This window comes from Trichoplax adhaerens, genomic scaffold (assembly GCF_000150275.1).
Source record: "Trichoplax adhaerens TRIADscaffold_1 genomic scaffold, whole genome shotgun sequence".
NCBI classification, from domain to species: Eukaryota; Metazoa; Placozoa; class Uniplacotomia; order Trichoplacea; family Trichoplacidae; genus Trichoplax; species Trichoplax adhaerens.
In genome coordinates, this window is record NW_002060943.1 from 4,558,119 (window position 1) to 4,568,775 (window position 10,657).

General features: G+C 30.7%; 1 protein-coding gene across 1 annotated transcript; it reads right to left on the bottom strand.

Annotated features, from left to right (window-relative positions):
• Positions 1 to 655: 655 nt before the first annotated feature.
• Positions 656 to 9,303, bottom strand: TRIADDRAFT_51758 (uncharacterized protein; the record flags this gene model as incomplete). The annotated part of the gene is made up of 25 exons (XM_002108599.1): positions 656 to 722; positions 838 to 898; positions 1,013 to 1,067; positions 1,678 to 1,748; positions 1,956 to 2,003; positions 2,245 to 2,284; positions 2,582 to 2,672; positions 2,767 to 2,858; positions 3,041 to 3,127; positions 3,312 to 3,446; positions 3,482 to 3,639; positions 3,934 to 4,095; positions 4,267 to 4,339; positions 4,523 to 4,565; positions 4,710 to 4,792; positions 4,919 to 5,000; positions 5,149 to 5,211; positions 5,868 to 5,959; positions 6,300 to 6,378; positions 6,832 to 6,890; positions 7,665 to 7,741; positions 8,162 to 8,222; positions 8,450 to 8,534; positions 8,654 to 8,813; positions 9,246 to 9,303. 25 exons carry the CDS (start codon positions 9,301 to 9,303, stop codon positions 656 to 658), a joined length of 2,082 nt encoding a protein of 693 aa, XP_002108635.1.
• Between the last annotated feature and the right edge of the window lie 1,354 nt (positions 9,304 to 10,657).

Below are 10,657 nucleotides of genomic sequence, written 5' to 3' on the forward strand. Positions count from 1 at the left end.
AAAGAACCATTTTTAATAAAAATTTCAATCGCACATTAGTAGTAATCTGGTATACAAATAATGTAATTTCTAAGAATCTGATGTACTGTTATAAGAGATTAAAGCACAGAGTTTTATAGATAAACTTTATAGATATACGAGTATAATAGCAACATAGTGAATATACATATTATGTGACGATTGGATATAAGAACGTTTATGATATCATCATTAGTATTTCGCTATTAGGTATTTAGCCGTGACTACCTTAAAAAAATATTCAGTGTTGACAATTTCAAACGCGTATGATACCATACATTACGAGTAATAAAGGAGTTAAAATAAATACTTTTCGATGTAATACGAGTGTTGGTGATAAATGTTCAAGTGAGCAATTTCTGCACTTGCTGTCAATAGCAATCAACCATAGCCAGTTTTAAATGATAAGAGTATATTATGAGATTAGAATATGGACGTTAAAATATAACCTAATTACGTATGCTATACCATCATGAATGAGACGTATGAACATCCAACCTTCATTAAAACTCAAAGCCGTATGAATGAAAATATCTCATCTTCATCAGATGCTATAGGTATACTTTCATACGTAGTAAATGCATCTGAGATCAATATTAGCAGCTTGACGGATGAGCTATTTGCTTAGTTAAATAATTTAGTGGCGTTCGATTTGATTCGATAATTCTTCTAGCATAGTCTCATTGTCAATAACTGTTAAATTTCTGTTAATTATGAGAGAAAAAAATGAAATAAATAAAATATCCAGAATACGAATATGCAGAGTATTATTTGATATAATTGGTTATTAATCTATTCATATACTTGCTCTTAACTTACCTGATATATTTGTATTCTTTGATCGAATTCCTGCTGAGTAGATACGGTAATTTTTCGATAGCTACAATTTTCGTAAGAAAATATTATTACGTTTGGAAATCTTGAGTGCCAGGCCATGTTATTGCAGCATAAATGTATCAGCATAAAGAAGTACGGGTTCATTAATTTTACTTACTATATGGATGATCTTGAGCTTTCCTGAATGGTTGCAATCTTGCAGAAATTAGTCTCTGCGAGTTAAATCGAATGATCTGTTAGCATGAAGTGAAGCTTCACCACCGTCATTATTACACTTAATATGACATCGTTTTAACACCTTTTAAAACTAAAATGCTTTAAAAAATTTACTGATATATGATCTGAGTGCAAAATATAAATATTCCAATATTCAATTTTTATGCATAGCAGTAACTTTTGCATATATTTATTGATTAACGTAATGACTGCATTATTTATTATTTCATAGATTAGTTCTGTTCTAATTACAGCTATGAAAATAGACTAAAGTTGGTATCTCAACTAGGATCTAAAGGCCATGTCAGCACTGTTAATGTGCTTTCGCCGCCAAGAAATATCACAATCATTTATCTCATTAAAGGAAAGAATGCAGTATTTTGGCTATTCCGTTACTCTAATCGTGTCCAAGACTGACTAGCGTTTATTTCCAGGAAGTATGTGCCAGCACGTACAATAAGTAATTACATATAATCTACAAGAATTTCTTATAACGAGAAAAATTTGTTATTGCAACATAAATAGTTACAATAATGAGTTACATTCCGATGGACTCGTTAATCTAGTAGCATTAAGTACGTGGCTAGTTTTTCGATTCGAACTTACCATTTTTTCAAAGTTAATCAACTTGCTTTCTGCTTTGTAGGTTTCATTATTTGTATCAATAGCCAATAGATCTATTCATAATGGAATAATATAGTTAGATAATAATATAACGCTAATGTTTCAATACAATCGAAGGGATACTGCCGTAACTATAAATAGATACTTAAGTCAGTATATACGTGGCGACTTTTCAATTTCGAGCTCCAGTGGTAGTATGCACATATAATTAATCAGAGTTGCTATGTTACTAAGTATCCATAAGAAAGTGAATATTTTACCTCTAATTAAGAGCGGAGTATAAGGTATGAAAGGTGGCTTCATCTCTCCTTGTTTAAAATCAAGACGAAATATAGATTATCATCTAATTTTAAGTATGCCCCTGCTTTCTGATAGAACAGATAAATCTAGACAACTATATGGACATAGCAACATAGTCAGTGTCAACAATCCTAGACTGCAGTTGCTACATAATCCTGCTCACAAATCAAGTTGCTGTAATAGTTCTCGAGTTTATTGACTCGTACGCTCTCCAGCTATATAATCGAATATAATAACTGATTGACATACTTGCCATCGATCGATATGTTCTATAATTTCTTGAGGGGTCCTTAATATTGTAAAATTTAATACATATTAAAATGTGTAATTAAAAATCGAGATTACATCGAATATACACAAAATCAAATCTCTAAGTTCAAAGAAAGCTGTCAGATTTACCATAATACTCTGCAATTCCTTCATTTTTTTGTGTATTCTTATCTGAATTTTCTGTTCAAGGCCATTCATTTATAATTTAGGGAGTAGTACATAAAATAACAATAAGCTCCTATCTATATTAAGAGAGTTCTTAAAAGTCTATACTTCGACTGAGCAATTGGTAGTAGAGCAATCTATTAGAAATTACCTCAAATGTTTGCGTTAATCGTGTTATCGGTGTTGTAAGCAAAGCACCGACAATCGCTGTACAAGAATGAAGGTTATTCAACTGCTTACACCTTAGAGAATATATTTCGAACAGTTTTAATGTATTAAATAAAAGATATTTATTTTGTAATACTAAATGAGTCTAAAATAGCATATTTTTCATACTGTTCTGCGATCTTTATGAATTTCTTAATAACTTGAGCTCTCTTATACAAGTTCTGTGTTAAGCAGATTTCGGTTATTACCCAATATTCGATCTATTTATTTGAATAATGAAGAACGTATAGTCTAAAATACAAGACTGATGAAAAAACGAGATCTCCAAATTGCATATATGAACAGTCACGAAACAGTAACACATGCTACGATAAATCCACGTAAGCTTCTATGAGTCAAAATAATGGAAAATTTTAGCTAAATACGCACTACCTAAACTTACTTCGTTATATCTTCTGAGAAAATAATCCAAGTTGGTCGACAAGATATCTCTTCGATGATCACCATCGATATAACATAAAAATTCATGCTAATAGCCGGTTTATGTTTTATAACAAAGAGTAAAAACATTTTACAACAGAATTTTTAACCTTTACTTTCTAAAATTAAGATATAATCAACCATAATCTAGGTTTTCTAAATTTTTTAATGCACTACGCAATCCAGAATAAAGTTACAGCCTACACTAAAATATCTATTCGCTTCAATCATACCATAGTAATTTTGCTTAGTAATTCATAATCGTAGGCAGTCAAATGATGAGCAATAGCCGTAGAGTTTAAATTTTCAAAGTAAATTTGTTTATCAGGTGTTGAAATTCCAGTTGGATTTTGCAGTGATAAAGGGGTCTAATGATATCAAATGTTTTAACTGTTAAACATACTTTAAAAATTTTAGAATTAGGATTAACAATGCAATCAATAATTAAACTAGGAAATCTTACGCAAGTATCAACATGGCCTTTAACAGCTAAAAATAATTTGCTGTTGATTCCAATTTTACTAGCAATGGACTTTTCATCTTGCTCCAAGATTATGATTTCTGTTGAGTAGAATTTCAAAAGCAAATGCGAACATTAAATAACGTTATTAGAATTTAAAATTTAGAATTCAATACAATTCCTACACATACTGCAAAATCTGTATTAAATGCTCTTATCTAAGCTTTAAACTACAACCTTAGTCATCCTGTGCACGCTTAAAAGGGACGGTAACAATTCATTGAAATATGATAACGTCTTATGATGAGCTGTAGACTATGCATCTACAGTATTATATTGTTCTTAAACAAAGCTAACATTGGATTTATGATTAGATGGCACAGCCATTATCTTACCTTTATTAGATTTGACTTCACATAGGTAAACTTCATTTGTTGTCGATGAATCCTCCTTCATTCTTTTTTTTGCCTCAGCTATTATCTCTCTCACCGAAAACATAAAGGGAATCTGCTCTAAGGGAATTTTAGTATGATCACATTGATAGACATCTAGATTGACTATAAGTAATGGATAGAGAGAGAAAAGCTTGTTACCACGATACAGGGAAAGATCAACACTAATGGTCCTGGTTAGGAGTTAATAAATTATCTAACACAATTCAGAAACCACTACAGTACATAACATGAAAATAGTTTCCATTTTCCGTAATTAGTGAATTATTATCGTACTCTTGTCGCGTCCGGTCAGCGGTAATGGCGGATAAGGTACCTTATTTCGATACAGGCGATTTTCGCTCTCATACTAAAATTACATAAAATTTTCAACAATTACAGTCAAAAATTACAAAAAAATGAATTATTATGTCTACTTTCACGTAGGCCAGAATTGAATGGCTTTCCTATAATACCATTCTTTAGCGCATCAATTCAGTAGAATAAACACATAATCAAAGCTACATAAAAGTAAGTCTGCTCCAGTAGTTACCATAAATTCTAGCATAACTTCGACAATACGATCCTCACGATATCTATATCGAACATTAAATAAATAATTTTAGACAGGTTCAATTAAGTTTTTCAGTAATCTTTAAATCAGCATCAAGTGACATTGAACCAAAATAACAAATTATACTAATTAACTGCTATTCTATGATGAATTGTATAAGTCTTACAAAGATTCACGACATTGCGAAGCAAATTGAAGAGAAGTTGCTTCTTCAAAGGCGGCGTTGTCAACTAATTCTTCTCTTAATTCCTGAAACATAGGAGTAAAAATCTCACCAAATCAGTGCAAATAATTTAGACATTTTAATCCCTATACCAAAACGGAGGTTACATATTCTGATTTAATTAAATTAGAAAATTTCAAGGTTGCACTTACATTTATAAATAATACAGTTTCTGGGTCGTCGTTGAAGTAATTAAAATCCAGTAGATAAAATTGGATAATAGTATGGATGATCCTATAAGATCGTTTACAAAATATGTTGTAAGTTTATTGTAATTATTTCAGCAAATACAGAATATGGAATAAAAATTAATCGGGTAATAGTAGTATCAGTCTATCGCTCAAAATATCTTGGGCTATCACTAAAAAACAAAGAGACAAACTTGGCTTTAAATTCAATGCTATTTCCACCAGCCGTTTCCAAATTGGCTGCTTTCCTACGATAGCTGCCAATTAAATATTGTTAAAGGCCGTAATTAGTATAATAATTTGCTGTCTCTACTGAAATCTATCAACAATTTATTCTTAAATATATTGTCATCGTAACATGAGACCAAAACCATTCCATAAAATGAAGGCGACAAGATAATGGCCTGTATTCAATTTCGGCACTACTGCGGTATGCAGGTATAAAGTACAACAATACGAGTATTTTGCATTTTAATATTATAGGATACAGGGTCAACAACTTCTTATATAAGTCGGTCTTCGACATGAACAGCGGATAAGTAAAGTAAAAGTCAGGTATGAATTCACCTACACATAAAAATAATGAAAATTCCAGCAAAAAAGTTCAAATAAGACCCGAAGTAAAATGTGAAAAATTTAAAGCTCTCGTGTTAGAATTTAGTCATATCCATTATCTGTTATATATTTCTTACCATCAACTTTTAATCTTGTTGTATCTGTACTTCGAGTTTCGATTAGGTAATCTAATATTTTGTGGGGAGCGCCTTCAATAACTGATGATCTATAAAAAGCAACTGCATTTATTTCGATATAACTAACAACGCAAATATGGCACCTTACAATTTTCTAGTTCGAGATAAAACGCTGGGTACACGTAAAAATCTGAATAGCATTCGTAAAAAATTATTCTTACCCTTCACTTCCATGTTCGTTACGAGCAGTCCTTTCTAGGACTAAAACCTCTTTATCGTTTTCCTTTAATCGAATAATGTTCTTTTCGCAGTGCTATAAAAACATAAGATAATTTCATATAACATTTAATTTTTATCAAAAATTTTATATATAAGCGTTTTAATAAAAAGCCAGGTAGCAAGCTATACTACATATATTACAAAGAATAAAGAAAAAGCATCTATGTGGTAAAAAATATTAGCAATACTGTAACAAAGTTCTTCAAATAAGATTCATAAATCTATGAAAGTACTATCACATGAAATGTTTACTCAGAAAATTTATCATGTTATTACTTCAAAGAAGAATCAAGGCACTTCGTAATTGCTAGTACAGTAAAGTGATGATAACAAGTAATAATATTTTTAGACTGTATTTCATTATCAATATTTACCTGCAGAATTAAGTTGAAATCATCCTTATCGACTTTTGCAAAACAACAGTTATCTTGCTTGGTAATAACAGTTGCAGCCCTATCGATGACATACCGATATTAGTTTACTTATTGAAAAAGATAAATCCTACTACGTCTAACGTTTACACATATTAATTATATACTATACGAATCGTTTTTCAGCTGCTTTAATCGTTGCAATATAAAGTAATCCTATAAAATTATTAATCGTAATACTATCTCGCCTTGGTGCTCGATTAACCAGTGCTAATTTGCCAAAATCGTCACCTTCGTTCAACGAGCAAACTACACCCTGAGAATAAGAATGAAACGGTATTAATGAAATTTCTATACGTAATACAGTAAAATAAAGTGAAATTTTTCCGGCATAAGCTTTAAAACTAAAAAGGACTTTGTAACATTAATTGTTACGATATTTGATCATCAAAAAAGTATGGCTTTATCTTAATTGTTATGGATACTGGTCGTTCTCTTATAGCTTATCATTCAGGTTACAGACCAGTTCACGTACTTTACTTTTAATAAGAAGAAAATATAAATGATTCTGCTTACGAAAGAAACAGTTGTAGCCTTAGCGTTATAGAATATTTGCGCTATGTAGCTGATACATAATGTTAGGTGTACAAGTAAAACGCTATCTCTTTTGGTGATATAAGGGTGCATGTTTACAATTTTATATATACGTATGTATTTAATAGCGTTATATACTCACTAGTAACTATAATCTTTAATTTAGATAAAGTAAAGTGATATTAGCCTCTGATGAAGTGGCTGTTGTTTTACGATTTGCACGAGTGATGTCAAGTGAGAACGTGTAAATAACATTAAGATTAAGGCATAAAGTAATAAAGTAAGTACGAAAATTTATCGTTTACGCGTAAGAAACGGTCGATGCTGTGTCTGCAGTATAAGTCGAGTAAAAAGTATACAGTTATCAAGGAGTTTTAATCTCGACAAGCAGCTCAAGATTAAAATTAAATCAAAATACTGTAGATGCCTACGTGTATTTCGTCACAATGTTAAATATACTTAATGATGACACACTACTACATATAAAATATGAAAGAAATTAGAAAGAGTTGTCGCAATGGAACGTATCACAGCAATTAACAAATATCATACTAATACAGTATTAAAGAGGCACTTTAAATCAATTTCCTAATAAGGAAAACGCTCTTAGTTTCTATAGTTTGCTAACGTATTGAAGCTGCAATAATTTTAGGGAAGAATAAAGTTGATTGTTATGTCGGTCGCATGAAAACTTAATGAAATATTGGCTATACTTCATTGCAATTCACTATTTAGTTTCGGTTTTACTCCTACGTAAACATCTATGATCTTTACCTTTCCAGTTATAAAAACTTCTACGGATCCTTTTAAGATGATATACCAGGAATCTGCCACATCGCCTTGACGTATAACTAGAAATTCATTGTAATTTGAGTAATTTAAGAATAACATGTCATGATATTGACACTATGGCAGTACAAAGCTCCTGTCCATGCGCTATACGCAATTTTAAAATGTATCCCTCTCTGTCACATACTCATACAACAGACAATCAAGTGTATTCAATTTAGCGATACTTTCAATCAAAATCAGATTGCTGCTGTTACTATTATATGGTATTACTGATCGGAAGCAGATATTTATCGATTTGAAGCATTAAAGTAAATACACTATAACAACAGTAAAGATTGACAATAATTCTATAATTTCCATTTCATAAAAGAAATGTTGAAAAAGACTTGCTCTGCATTAACAGTTATATTAAGTTAATTATACAAGCATTCTTAAACTCTATTATATTAAAGCTCACGACGCTATCATATTAACCATACCGGTAGTTCCTGATTTTTTATAAGTTTCTAGAGTACAGATAGCTGCTAATCGCTTCTTCACCTATAAGAAATGACATTAAATTGCGATCCAGTTTTATGCGTTAATAGTTGTTAGTTTAAAAAACTTTACAATATCATAAGATATGAACACCTATAGATTGTATTATGATTCTAGTGATAATAAAATTTGAGGCTTTTAGTTATAGTTAACACAAAATAATATCACGTACACTGCCATAGTAAAGTTAACAGAAATCAGATTATACAAATTTGATACTTAACACTCACCATCGGCGACATTTGGGACACACCATCGATATTAGAAAGCTCTTTCAGTATAGCTTCTACATCTTGTTCCGTTCTGTCAGATGGTCTTAATTTTTAAGAAAATTAAAAATTAGTTTCATCAGTTTTATTCAGTATTTGTGATAACTTAGGATGTAATCCGAAAATAAGATATAGATGCTACGTTAATTTATCAATATAATTTACTTTTTCGATAGTAGAAGCCGTAAGAAAGCATCTGGTCCAATCTGTGAGAGAACGTTGATTGCAATATTTAATTCTTCATTAGTTATAGATCCATCACTTCGGGCAATCCGAAAACGATAAAATAACGCATCGCTGTCCTTAAATTGATGTTTCATACGTACTAGATCACATGAGAAGGGTGAAGATATTGCATTATTAACGATTTAGTTCTACTATATCACTTACATCTAATCTTCTATTATTCAATGAATACCAAGCTCACTAGTGGCTAATACTATTGTTATTGTGATACATTATACATCTTAGCATACCATGCAAACACAAGCAGTACAAAAGATAACATATACAGTATAGTATATACACAAGGAGTATATATTAGAATTGATACAGCCAAAATTGAGTATACCTTCAATAATAAAGTTCTACTACGGTTAATCTTAAAATAATCCTTCAACTGCAGATTAAACTAGGTTGTAAAGTTGTAACTATGGTTCAATCAACTTTTTCATTGAGATGTCAAATTGATGATGTTAGATACAGTTAAGTTAAAGTGAATACTGCTATTAATGATGTATTAATGACGTCAACGTACCAACCAAAAGACTAATTGTTACTTCAATTTTCAACACACATAAACCTCGTCCCAGCATTATTGTTTATAAAATAATGTATTACGTCTATGGATTATATACTAAGTTTATTTTATTATTATGTTAAATGCGGGTTTAGATCAAGTCTCATAATAATGATACTGGTTAATCAACTGGCTAGTAAGTAAAGATGTAACAAATGTACGGTTATTGAATTATAAAATTATTACCAAATAACTGACTTACTGTGTGTATTTCCTCACCTAAACGCACACAGAATAATTACTATTTAAGACTACGGAATAAGCAGTTACAGCAAGTCAGAGAACCAATTAAACTTCTATATTTCAGTAAGAAAATGCAACGTTTAAAATATATCCACAGACGTTGCTTCAAAAAATCGATCTTTGAATGACTTGTTTTTCAAGCATGCAAAAATAAAAATGTCTTAACTGCCAAATTGTTTATAATAATTAATTTAAAAGGTTAAGGCGGTAAACTATTAATTTCATTCCTTTATACGCTTAATCAAGTAACGTTGTTTGCAGCCTATAAATAAAGACTGCAGACTTTATTGATACCCTTGTCGTTTACAGCAGCGGAAAATTTCGTTAAGTACATTGCGGCCATTATAACAAAGATTTTGAGACGAAATTTTATCCCTTCCTACCATATTACGAGTAACATAGTGTGATATCTGTCTAGAATCCCAATGATCGGAAGAGGGCTTAAGTTTATTTATAGTTAATTTGACAGCTACTTTATAACATCGACGACTACAGTAAATTTAAACTCAATGATTACTAATCTTTTGGTAATCAAGATATAGCTCAATTAATTTCCCATAATGTTTAAAAATGACGTCATTATTCGTTCAATCGTAAATTCGTTGACAATAGTATTATTATATACTACGCCATATTTGTTAGATTGTACGATGTAATTCTATATACAGTGTCAGTCAGTCATAGTACGGTTAAGGTTGCTTTTGTGCGTTTGCGCTAATTCGATAATACCTAAAGTTAGTACGTTACAACTTGCTATTGTCACCGGTTACATAATACTTGTGTTTAAATAATTATAGTATTCTATACATGTAACATACACTTGTTAATTCTACGTGTTAATGGTGGATTGTACCGCGTACACTAGGGAATTCACTGTTATACAAACTTATAATTATAATGCGTTGTAAGTGTGAACGGCGTACGTATATAAGCCGCCATTTTTTAATACAATAAAGAGAGAACAGAGTTAGTAGATAGTTTTACAATAACTTCAACTACGTGTTCAATTTCTTGTCTTTATGCTAAGTGCTCTAGAGTAGTACGAACTTTCAATACAGTTGTTAGTATTAACTCTAAATAGTAATACACAACAAATACTATGAAAAAAAACAAATTTTACATCAGAT